This window comes from Polyergus mexicanus, unplaced genomic scaffold, assembly GCF_030449975.1.
Source record: "Polyergus mexicanus isolate NDT 795.1 unplaced genomic scaffold, iyPolMexi1.0 SCAF_10, whole genome shotgun sequence".
NCBI classification, from domain to species: domain Eukaryota; kingdom Metazoa; phylum Arthropoda; class Insecta; order Hymenoptera; family Formicidae; genus Polyergus; species Polyergus mexicanus.
Window position 1 is genome coordinate 6,795,247 of NW_027223330.1, and position 13,962 is coordinate 6,809,208.

The 13,962-nt window shown below is 31.4% G+C and overlaps 1 protein-coding gene across 1 annotated transcript in view; it reads right to left on the reverse strand.

Annotated features, from left to right (window-relative positions):
- Dhc62b (Dynein heavy chain at 62B) overlaps positions 1-13,962 on the reverse strand; it is a 962,114-nt gene that overhangs the window by 521,234 nt on the left and 426,918 nt on the right. The window contains exons 19-20 of the mRNA XM_070302893.1: positions 7,982-8,149; positions 6,945-7,286 (exon numbers count right to left, since the gene is read on the reverse strand). Coding sequence (XP_070158994.1) covers positions 6,945-7,286; positions 7,982-8,149 — 510 coding nt within the window. The remainder of the gene's footprint in view (positions 1-6,944; positions 7,287-7,981; positions 8,150-13,962) is intronic.

Genomic DNA, 13,962 nt, shown 5'->3' on the forward strand with positions numbered 1-13,962 from the left:
TGGCTTGACTTAAATTCATTAGATTTTTATGAGGACACTTAAAAGTTTTACTTTATGAAATTAGTGCATAAAATTGCAAAATGAAGAGACGCTTCCTCAATCGTAGATGCCTGCAAAACCATTCGCAATCATAACAGAATCTTTGAAAGAATGCAACAGTCCATGATCCTACGTATCCATGCATACATTGAAATAGATGGAGGACATTTTGAGCATTTGTTGTGAATTGTGAGTAGATAAACGAACTGAAGATGTATTACATTGGTCATGTATCATTGTAGATATTTTCTGCCAGTTTTTGTCATTGGAATCTTTCAATTATAACTTATAACCAAGGCATTACCGGATATATAGGGTGTCCCATTTTAAAGGACCCTCTCAAATATCTCAGAAACATTGCGTTAAATCGAAACATGTTTTAAACAAAAGTTATGTGGCTTCAAGGGGGCCATAAGAAGGTGACAATGATTTGACCTTGGAAAATCATTTGAAGGTCATGTGAAAGTCAACTTTAAAATCTTAAATGGAAAACTCCATTTTTTATTTAGTATTCTTGTAGCTGACATCGAGAGCTTTCCAAAACACTATAATAAAGTATTTTTTTATTAAGAACTTTTTGAGTTATTTTATATTTTAATCTGACATATTTTGATATAGAAAATAAAATATTTCGTAAAATATTCAGTTTTCGATAATTTTACCGTAATACTTCTATGTACAGAATAATAAGACAAATTAATTAGTGCCAAAAAAAAACCAAATAATTGTTTAAAAAAAACATTGTAAATAATTTTCTTAAAAACAATTTTTTTTTATACTAATTGATTTGTCTCATTATTCTGTACATAGAAGTATTACGGTAAGATTATCAAAAACTAAATATTTTACGAGATATTTAATTTTTTATATCAAAATATGTCAGATTAAAATATAAAATAACTCAAAAAGTACTTAATAAAAAAATACTTTATTATAGTGTTTTGGAAAGCTCTCGATGTTAGCTACAAGAATACTAAATAAAAAATGGGGGTTTCTATTAAAGATTTTAAAGTTGACCTTTACATGACCTTCAAATGATTTTACAAGGTCAAATTATTGTCACCACCTTATGGCCCCCTTGAAGCCACACAACTTTTGTTTGAAACATTTTTCGATTTAACGCAGTGTTTCTGAGATATTTGAGTGGGTCCTTTAAAATGGGACACCCTGTATGTGTATATATGACATTTCTTTTTTGTTTATATGTAAAGAAATCAAAAACTAAATATTTTACGAGATATTTTAATTTTTATATCAAAATATGTCAGATTAAAATATAAAATAACTTAAAAAGTACTTAATGGGGAATACTTTATTATAGTGTCTTGGAAACTTGTTGAAGTAAGCTACCAGAATATCTAAAAATATATAGGGTGTTCCATTTAAGAAATTCAAAATGACTTTTACGTGACCTTCATGTCACTCTTCAAGGTCAAACTAATGACATCATCTTATGTCCCCCTAGAAACTATTCAACTTTTATCTGAAACATTTCGTTGAATTTTTCTTATTTTCTGAAATATTTGCTTGGGAAAATTAAAATGAAACAGCCTGTATATATAGGGGAAAGTAGGGTAAAACCGGGTTTGCGGGTCAAACCGAGTATTTCTATTTCTTCGTGATAAGTGCTACTATCTTTAGGTAATTCGTGTTGTTAGTTGTAGATTGATGCTATTATTATTTTGAAGTGAACCATGTGCACACGATATTTCTTTTTTGAGAGAAGTTCAAAATTTTTAGGCCAAAAAAAATCGATATCGGAACAACAATCGAGTCACTTTTTCTACACAGAGCATCTACTTCGGTAAATGTAGAATTGTATTCTGTACATATTAGAGAGTATATCACATTAGTTTTGATCGTCACTTTGTACGCCGGAATATACAATCGCCGTGTTTGTTATTTTCTTCGAGTTGGGGAAAAACTGGATACTTACACACCTCATGTAATGAAAAAAGGAGGAACTGTTATTCTCTGACTTTGTATCTCTACAAAGCAGTTGCAAACAAAAACTACTCAAAAAAAGAAACCACTAAAAAAAGCTTTTTAAAACTTCGAAAGTTAAAAAATTAAATAAAAAAGTCCTGCAATAATGTAGAACAAGAGGATATATTTATATATTTGTTTGTGATTTTTGTCAATAGAATAAATTTTTTTATTGTATTTTGATTAAGATAAATATAGATTTTGTAATTGCATGGTGTTTTATATGTTTTCAGATGGATACTGGTAGAGCAAAACCGGATATTTTGATTTTTCCAAAAAATCTTATTATCCTTAGTAACTAAATATTTTTTTTCAGCAACTAGCTTTATTTTCTCACAGTTTAAGGTCTACTAAAGACTATTAATGGTCAGCAAAATTTTGTTTACCCTCTGATTTTTTGTAGGAAAACAAATCCAAAAAAGTACCCGGTTTTACCCTATTTTCCCCTATATTTATATAAAGTTAAAAATAAGGTAAATATGTATAAAGGGAACCATCTACAGTAACTCTGTAGGGTAAACTATATTTTGCTTAAAAAGTTGGAAATTCATATATAATTGTATCAAGAAATGTGATAATGTATTGCGCCAAGTCATGCGCATCAACTGCGAGGTGGATTGTGTATCTACGTATACGCAAGCCGTACATTTGAGATCTCTTTGAACTTATCTCATATCAGTAACATTAAATAGAATATGCACTAGTACTTGCACTAGTACTAGCACTTGCAGTACATAATAAAATATGCATACAGGGTGAGTCATTTTAATGTCCCAATCTAAATATCATTTCTTACGCTTCTTACAAAAAAAATGTTTCAAAGTTGTATGATTTCGAGAAGGACATAAAATGGTGTCATTGATGACACCAATCTTGGATGATCTTGGATGAAGGTCATGAGATTATTTCAAGATCATTTCCAATTTTTTAAATGAAACCATCCTAATTTGTTTACATAAATTAATTTCTCGCAATATTTGGTGTAAAAAGTTATAAGGATAGTATGACTAAAAATTTAATAGTTTACAAAACATTTTATATTTTTATTTGCAATAATTTTATATAGACTATGAAATTTTTTACGTAATATTATACGTAAACTATTAAATTTTTAGTCATATTATCCTTATAACTTTTTACACTAAATATTGCAAGAAAAAAACACATACTTATTTTTAAGAAAAAATATGAATTTGCGATGAGCAACTACAGTTTTTTTATTTTTCATTTTTTTGACAGCTATGTATTTTTTTGAGACAATCAATTTCTCTCATTATTTTACGCAAGAGTATTGAGATAAGATAATCGAAAAGTACATATTTTATGAGATATTTAATAGTTAATGTAAAATTATATAAAATATAATATTATATCAAATAAAATATCTCGCAAATTATTCAATTTTTAGCCATACAACTCGTAATTTTTTACGCCGAATATTACGAGGAATCGATTTATGTAAACAAATTAGGATAGTTTTATTATAAAAAATGAAGATCACCTAAAAAATTATCCCATAAGACCTTTAGAATAATAATAATGTATTACAACCAATGTTATTGCAATGTAGCTAATGCTAGTAATTTTAGTATTTATATTCTCTAGTTTCCAATTTTTATCTTCTGTATATTGTTCCACATGGGTTTGCATCTTTTCATGCGAAATGAGGTTCATCTCATATTGCTTGATGCTTTCAGTGTAATAGACGAGGTCTATATTGTAATCATAATTCTATGTGGATTTGTAACTGTCCATAAAAAATGAACTTGATTTTACATTGTCTGGTACTTTCAATATAAAACAAAATTTATAAATAAATGATATATTTAAATCCATATAAGTTTGCGTATCCATTCTTGTTTTTATATCGATCAAATTCGTATTATCAAGTATATATGTAAAATATACATGTATAATACATACAGGATGTCCCACCAAAAGTGGCCACCCCCTTTTATCTTTTGAACTAAAAGAGATAGACGTGATAGTAATAGTTGCAGCACTGTTTGAAACGAATACAACGATGTATGATATAATGTAAATATTTTATATATTTATGTGTCTTATCAACTTGAGATATCGCGGGCGACGTCTACCTTTTCATTTTCTGCCCTGCCATATGGCTAACTTCGGATTGTAATATTATGATCAATTGACATGACATATGTCAATCTCTAATGCACGAGTCAGAAGTTGACCATAACGCAAGGCAGAAAGTGAAAGGTATACATCGCCCGCAATATTTCAAGTTGATAAAACACGTATAATATGTAAAATATTTATATTATATTATACATACATCATTGTATCCGTTTCAAACAGTGCTATAACTTTTATCATATCAAAATATTCACATTATTATAAAAAAATTATGCATACCTCTCCGTTCATTAACACATATAGCTTTTGAAAGCAACCATTATGCTCATAATAGAGTTCAGTTTGAACCATTTAATTTGATATATATTTGTTATGGTCTATCTCTTTTAGTTTAAAGGATAAAAAGGAGCGGCCACTTTTAGTGGGACACCTTGTATAATAAGCGCTGATTATATGTATATACGAAAAATTTTTGTTGCAAGGTTTTTTAAAATTGCAATCTTAATAAAATATGGGTGCTTTCCGGCAACGTACACAGGCGACACTGTGCATGACTCAGTGCTTTCCAACTACGACACAAGTCGACACAACCGTACACAGCTAAAATGATGTGTTCGATTGTGTCGTCACTCAATTGATTAATAAAACTTATTAATTCTGTTAATAAGATAAAATTGTAACTATATTATACTTAATTTATATAATTTAATCAATTCTTAATCTCTTCTCTACATATTTAATAAATAAGTTGACAATTCATAAAAAAATTTTGTTGAAAAATACTAACTTTTACAGTGAAAATACTTTCTGCGAGTTTATTGCGAAATTATTATTACAAATCGTTGATCTTCTTTATGGCTGCTCAAATCGTTGATATATGCATATATTGAGCATATATGTAGATCGGAAACAGCATTCCAGCTACAAGTCGACACTGTATAACACTGTGTCATACAGTGTATCATTATGTACTGTAGTTGGAAAGCATCCCATGTGTCAAGATCAAAATCATTGATAATAGCTGCTATAAACAAAATATTTATCTTTTAATTTTTTAAGAATGCCATATAGTCGCATGCGCCTGAAATAGTAATATCATATGCCATGCGTTTACGGATAATAATATCATGTGCGAAAAATATTAACATAATTTTTCTTTATATGTGCAATAAACAACGCGCTTGTAATAAAGTTTGTCTTTTATAAGAAACAAAAATAATAATACTTTCATACATTCCTGAGCGTTTCAAGTAGCTATAAGTCGAAACTTTAAACCGCTATATTGGTAATTATTTACTATAACGGACCCAGCTCCAATCACGTTGACCTTGATATATGTTGTCAAGGACATAATCCTGAGTAACTTTTCCTTATAACTTAATCGGCGGTCATTGTTTATTAAAAAGTTATTAACAAATAAAGTTGAAAAATAAAATATTAATTTTTACATAAGTTTGTAATTTCCACGCAAGAAACGAGGTCCATCTGCATCAGAACCCTGATTTAAATGTGAAACAAGGTCTTTACATAATTAATATAATATTAGAAAAAATCAGTACACATAGGAATCAAAAATTTTATTTATTCTACAATTGCAAATGTACTGTTTTCATCTAAGGGATACAATGTTGCCATTATTTCAAAAAATTTACGTATTCGTTCACAATATTGATCTTTATGTTTAAATATAAACTCAGCCAAATAATGTATGTAATGATAATCACGAGTTCCATATTTTGGTATTCCACTCCCCCCTTAACCCAAATCAAATTTTAGTTTTAAATCAGAAATAGGTTTGGGTTAGGTTATATCTTCCGGAAGTGGAGTCCCCCGCAGGGGGGATGGAACCCACTACATCCACGCATACACTTTTCCATTCACACAACAATTCTGGGCTGAACCTCGTTTTGCATTGTAAAGTATATGCATGGATATAGTGGGTTCCGCCCCCCCTGCAGGGGGGCTCCACTTCCGGAAGATATAACCTAACCCAAACCTATTTCTTATTTAAAACAAAAATTTGGTGTGGATTACGTCGTATAACTTAAACCAAATTTTCGTTTCGAATCCAACTTAAACTTTAAATATCTCAAAAATTATAAGAGACCGCCGATTAAGTTATAAGAAAAAGTTATTCAGGATTAAGTCCTTGACAACATATATCAAGGTCAACGTGATTGGAGCTGGGTCCGTTATAGTAAATAATTATCCGCTATATTTTTTTATAGAAACATCTGATAAAAAAATGTTTTGAATATGTTGTTAAGTTTTTCTTTCATAAAATCCAAAAATGTATTTTTGTATAGAAGTTCCCATTTAAAATTTTAAAGTTATCTCCCGCCTCACCTACGCAACTAGAATTTATAAACTAACTTCCATTCACGTTTGAAGGCCTATCAGACCCATACGATTCAAGATCTAAAATCGATGGTATCTATCGGTAATATCGATAGTTTTCGAAATATCGAGCTGTTAAGAGTTATGTGGACCACCCTGTATATGATGATGTGTGCAATATGTATGTGTGCAATCTACATATATGCAATAAGATCATATGTACAATTTTCATGTGTGCGAACATATGTTCTTATTTTTAATTATTATATATGCATAATAATGCTTATAGGAAATCGTTCTATAAGTAATTGGGAATGTCAACAGACAAAACTATCGACAAAACGTTGTAGGCAAACGAAGATGTTAACAATCGAAAATATAAGCAAACGCGATCCTCTTTTTTGTATAGAAATTAATAATTTTTTATCTATTTATTATATAAATATTTAACAAAAAAATAAAAAAAAAAACGTTTCACTTACTTCGCCAGACGTGAGACAAAGTTTGCGATTATCATCGAGCACCGTGTTTAGACTTTCGATCCATGTGGCGTCTACTGGCCCATCGAAAACAATCCATTTCCTTTCGAATGAAGTATCCGAGACGAACTTTCGAAAAATGGAAGCGCACACTCCGTCAGTCCATTCAGAGGACACTGGGTCAAAATAACCATACAATTGACCCAGAGTAATAGCCTTAGGATTTAGAACGAAATATGTAGTCGACGAGCTGTTTTCATCATTACGTTCGTACATCAATGTTAGAGCGTCGGCCAAAGTGCGGAGAACAGTAGTCTTGCCTCCAAATGGTTCTCCGACCAACATGTTTGATCATAATATTTAATTTATAAACATATATATATATATATATATATATATATATATATATATATATATAGGATGCTCTCGAATTAAATGGTCAAACTTGAAATATGAATTTAGGACCTTAAAACAAAAATAATTTTCCTCTGGAAGTATGCTTGCAAACACTCCGTTCAAGAAATATTGACTTCTTATGTTACAGAACTATAGGAATGAATAATGTTGTAATGTCTCTTCTTTCGTTTTGAAGATGGAAAATTATTAAAATTACTTGTATAAATGCTTGTGTTTGCATTGTAAACAAAACGAAATTAACAATCTTTAAAACGGAGGATAGTGCAAGCATGCGAAAAAATTACAAACGCACAATGTTAGTCAGCCACTTATTCTCTCATCAATAGATGCAATGCTTGTCTTCGAGCTGAAAGCCATCATTTTGAACAAAACATTTAATAAATAAATTTTGATTACCGTAAAGCAATATAAAGGATAAACTTAGATTATTTCGATATTATTCATTTTTGTAGTTCTGTAACTTTAGAAGCCTCTTGAACGAAACATTTGCGAGCATACTTCTAGAAGAAAATTATTTTTATATTGAGGTCCTACATTCATATTTCAAGTTTAGCCATTTAATCCGAGCCTGTATATATCAAGAATCATTTTTTATCGTTAGTTTCACAATTACTCACCAGCATGAAGCCATGCCGGACCATCATCATTTCGTAGGTCTGCACAATTTTTAGTAAAAACACGCTTACTGTTTGAATTTTTTTTTTTCGAGCAATATCATTTACCGCGGACAGAAGCGCTGTGTAGTCCGGTGAAGGTAGACTCAATCCCGGGAAAAGATCAGATACTATACCCTGAAAGTAAATTTGGGATACACATACAATATATTTGAACAAATTAAGTGTTCAATTAATATAAAATAGATAATTTCAAACAATTTATATCGTTTTTATAGCGTTTCATATCTACTATCAGTTTGTCGTCTTATATTTGTGACTATGCGCTTGCTAACCGACTAAGACTCAATCTATGCTTATGGTATACTTAATTTTAATTTTTATTAATTCCATGCACTGAAGATGGCTAAAAAAGGGCCGAAATGTCCATCTTTTGCATTTTACACTATATTGAAATTGTCTTTTTATAATAAATATTTATGCGCCCTTGATATCTGATGAAAAAAATAAATTTTAAATTAAAATTATTTTGGTAATTATTTATATTGACGGACACCTTGCTGATAACCTAGACATATGTTGTAAGGATGCGGCTGCTGATTAATATTCACTTTATTTGATTTGCCGGTTTCGTATAGTTTTTGAGATATTTAACGAAAAAGGTTTACTGAATAAAACCATTTCTTTCTGGCATCGTATAAATTTAATAGAGCGTACTTTTACATATTTATTTGAATATTACATATTTATTTATTTAAACATGGCAAATAAAATGTGTGAGCAGGAGAGAAGAGGAGCCTTTCCCCCTGCACCTTCCATTCAAAAAATAACTTCTGACTAATCCACTATTTCTCTGATTTCACATTAAAAATTAGATTTAAATTTTAGGTTAGAATTTTTCGGAGCGGGGCGCAGGAAGAAGGACGGAGCCTTTTCTTCCCAACGCATTTTATAGGCCATGTTTAAATAAAAAATCTGCTAATTGTAAGAGTACGCTCTATTAAATGTATATGATGTCAGAAAATTATGTTTTATATATTCAGTAAACTTTCGTTAAATATTTCAAAAACTATTAGGATTTGACATAGGAGCGTGGCTTAATTCAATATGGCGACTGCAAGGCAGATAGTTTGGCCGGTTAAAGATATGCAAGCGTCGTATTTTCCTTATAAGGTGAAAATTTCCAACTTCCGTCATTATTAACTTTTTTGTAAATATTATACAACTGACGATTCTATTTATGACATGTGAGTCCTGCAAAAAGTTTGAAAAGTCATGCCGGAAATATCTTCGATTCAGTTATGAAAACAAGTTGTACGAATTTAACTGTATGCCATTCGGGTTGTGCACAGCTCCGTTCATGTTCACTAAATTAATGAAACCAATAGCTCAGAGTTTGAGGACGAGAGGTTTTTTGTCGGTATTTTATCTTGACGATATTCTTTTGTTCGGACAATTAGCACAAGAGTGTCGGGAAAACGTTAAGGAAACCAGAGAGTTACTAGAAACGGTAGGCATGATTTTAAATCTAGAGAAATGTAGGCTCGTGCCGTCGAAAGAGATAAAGTTTCTCGGGTTTCTGTTTGATTCAGAAAAATTCTGTTTAAAATTAACCGAAGAAAAAAGGGTTCGGATATATGATCTAGCAATGAAATTCCGAGGTCTCCGTTGTTGTAAAATTAGAATTTATCGGAACTATAGTAGCCGCGTGCCCTGCAGTTAGATACGGAACTTTGTACACAAAGAACTTGGAAAGAGAGAAATTTTTAGCGTTGGGAAAAACAAACGGAAGTTACGATAGAGATATGACGATTTCGGAGAAAATAATGCCGGATTTAGATTGGTGGATAGAGAATATAATGTTGCCCACTAATCTGATAAGAGAAGACCAGTTTGAGATGGAAATCTTCAGCGATGCATCCCTAACTGGCTGGGGAGTTGCCTGTGTCAATGAACGGACATACGGATTTTGGAATAGTCAGGAACGAGAGGAACATATTAATTTTCTCGAGTTAAAAGCCGTTTTTTATGGGCTAAAATGCTTCGCTGAAGATAAACGTTCGTGTGAGATATTACTACGCATTGACAACACAACAGCAGTGTCGTATATAAATCGTATGGGTAGCATTCAGTTTCCAAAGTTGTCAAGCCTAGCTAAAGAAATTTGGCAATGGTGCGAAGCGCAATCTGTGGATTTTCGCTTCCTATATTAGTTCTAATGAAAATAGGGACGCAGATGAAGAATCAAGACTCATACAAACTGAAACCGAGTGGGAATTAGCTGATTGAGCTTACAAGGAAATAAAACTGACATTCGGGAAATTCGATATAGACTAGCCGACGGTCGTTGTTTATTCGAAAATTATTAACAAATAAAGTTTGAGAAGTATACCATGCAATTTTACACAATAATAATTCCTTCCAATAATTTGTAAGTTTTTATTACTATATATGATTGGTTGCAACCATATGAAGGAATACTAGATATTGCGCACTTATTCTTTCAAAAACGGAAGTTTCTTTAAATTTCTTCTATAAATAACTGTTTTTTGATAACCAGAATGTTCATGTACAAAGAGCATATGATATGAAATATTTTTTAAAGCAACCAGTACACGAATAAAAACTGCCTCTGGGATACAATATTTTTTTAATAACCAAAGCGCACATGCAAACCGCTTCCGGAATAAAATGTTTTTTAAACCAATCAGTACACGAATAAAAATTGCCTCTGGGACAGAATGTAATTTTTTTAATAATCAGACGATCATACATACGAATCGCATCTGGTGTGAAATATTTCTTAAAACAACCAGCTCACGAATAAAAATCGCCTCTGGGATAAAATATTATTTTTTTAATAACCAGAGCGCACATGCAAAACGTTATTGGTGAGAAATATTTTTTTCATTAACCAGTTCACGAATTGATCGCTTCTGGGATATATTTTTCAATCAAAGCGTACATGCAAAACGCATTTGGTGGAAAATGTTTCTTTCCACAACCAGCTCACGAATTGATCGCCTCTGGCTAACTAACTACTGTGACACAATTACTATTACAAGTTTTAATGAAATGTACAAATAAGCAAAAGATTAATGATATTTTAATAAATTTAAAGTTACTATTACATATACACAAACATATACACACATGTAGACAATATATAATGTTACGTCCTGGCGACTCCACAACTCCTTCCTTCCGCGACGTTGCGGCAACAATAGTCGATCAGTAATAAAAATGAGTCGTTCGGTAAATAGAGCATCTTGCGCCACGCATTTCTTAAACATATATTATCTACATGTGTGTTTATGTTTGTGTATATGTAATAGTAATTTTAAATTTATTAAAATATCATTAATCTTTTGCTTATTTGTACATTTCATTGAAACTTGTAATAGTAATTGTGTCACAGTAGTTAGTTAGCCAGAGGCGATCAATTCGTGAGTTCGTTGTTAAAAGAAATATTTTCCACCAAATGCGTTTTGCATGTACGCTTTGATTGAAGAATATATCCCAGAAGCGATCAATTCGTGAACTGGTTAATGAAAAAAATATTTCCCACTCGTCAATATCTATTTCTATGAGTAACTGTGAGAAAGACGCGAGAGACCGGTGATGAAACCGCGCTGGTCGCCTAAAAATAAATAAAAATCAGTAGATACCCTCGCCATAGAATTTTCCAGCGGAAGAACAAATTGATACCGAAAAGATAATAAAATTCCTTCTAAGAGATAGCTGACAAATATAAATAAATCAATAATGATGAAACTTCTATAACGAAATATTCAGTAAACACAGCTGCGTTAATATTGATAAAAATAAGGAAGTAAGATTTTTTCTAATCAGATCACGTGCGCAAGGGATATCTAATGCTCAAGAGACTTGAACTGATATCGAGATCATGAATCGACGATCACCACGGGTGAAAATTCAAAAAGTAGGAGGAACACCCCGTCTAATAAAGACACTAACATAATTTTTAATTCGTTAAGATGAAGAATCCCCACTTTTACGCAATTCTAATTCGTTGAAGTTTTTGGAAGATTCCCACTCTTAAAATTAGAATACACCCCAGAAAGAAAAAAGGGAGACATTTACACACACTATTTCTCCGGTCTTCAGCTTCATGCAGTCTTACTCTGTGGTTTTGCACCGTAATTCGCGAGTTTGGGACTTGTGTCACCAGTGTCCTCACTTGGCATCATCTCTAGGTCAACCACAAATCAAACATCGGGCTGCCGACATGAGACACACAGCGAAACACTGTACAAATTCGCCACCCTTCCACTTCTGAATTACTATTTAAAAAAGTAAATTTAATTGAATAATATTTCTTTTCCTCCTTTTTGTCTTGTTTCTTATTTAAATCAAAACTTTCCAAAGAGTCTCATTCTTTTAAATCATTAACCCGTTCGGGGATAAGTCTTAGAAAATTTTAAATCCTGACCTTAATCTAATACATTTGCGAGCGATCAATTTTATACTTCTGACCGTTATTAACATATACACTTATTTACTTATACATATTGATTTTGATTTTATTTTTTTTTATCCTTTAATCAAATAGATTTTTATATTGTATTAACCAGTCAGCACCTAAATGTTAACGATAGAATCTTTCTCTTGCATTCTAACTGATGCCCTCCGTATTAATGTAACACCCGCGAATTAAAACACCCACACACACACTCACATACTAAGGAAATAACCAGTGTTATATCTTTAATTTTTTTTATAATCATGTATACCTATCATTAATCTTAAAATAAATGAATTTATACTTTGTTAATTAAAATCAAAACAACCCTTTATTAATCCCCCACTCATTCCTAGATAAAGATCGCACTTGGTCCCATCCCGCGTAAAAAAGATTGAATTGTCTTACCGAAAAGACGCTACCGAACGAACGTCTGAATTACCAGCGTAATAGCGATTCAGTCGTTTATCTGCCTTTCAGACCTGTCAATTCGTTCGACCCGATTCCAAACGCCACGAGACGTTTAACTTCGGGATAATAAAAGATAGTTGTTGCGCCCTTCCATCGACTCATCCTTTCCCGAGTCTGGACGTAACAATAACACATATATAGTATGCTCGGATAAGAAAGAGATGGACAGAGAAGAATGGCAAAGAGAGAAAGAAAATATGAGTGTAACTGGGCAAGTGTCTGTACAAGTGCCAAAAGTAAGAAAAAAAAGGAAATAGTTATATCTTTGTCCGTGACAATACTTTATGCTCACTAATGTTTAGTGACTGATGTGAATTATCAATCGATATATCACAACCATTCCCTCGCTTACTCATTCCTATTCTCTTTCTCTCTCTCTCTCTTCCTCTTTCTTTTTTTGCCCATATATCTGCTCATTTATTTATAACAAAAATACTATATGAGTATTAAATACTATGTGCATCATATATAATGTGTATGGTATGTTTATGTGTATACGGTAGTCATTCTAAATTCTATTCGAAGATCAATTTTATGCTACAATTTTTTATACAAAAGTCTTTACGTTGTTTTTTATTTAAAAATTGCTTTAAAGATATAATTAAAAAAAAAGAAATTTGGAATATTATATTTTTATATAATATTACATTATCATATTTTGTGTAGACTGTACGAAAATAAAATTAAATAATATCTAGCAATATATTAGTATACAGGGTGTTTCAGAACAACTGTCCGTCCGTAAAATGACGTATTCCTGATACAACTCTAAGACGATTTTTTCTTTACCAAAATTTGAATTGAAGCGTAATTTCTGAGTTATAAGCAAAAATAGTTAGCAAATCACGTGTTGAATATAAAAGGCAGATAGGAGCGACGCGGCGCGCCGCAGCTGATCGTCCAATTATCACCGCATGAATCGCTAACTATTTTATCTTATAACATAAAATTATGCTTTAAATAAAATTTTGATAAAGAAGAAAATGTCTTAGAATTACGTCAAGAATATGTGTTTCTTAAAATAACGTCACTTTAG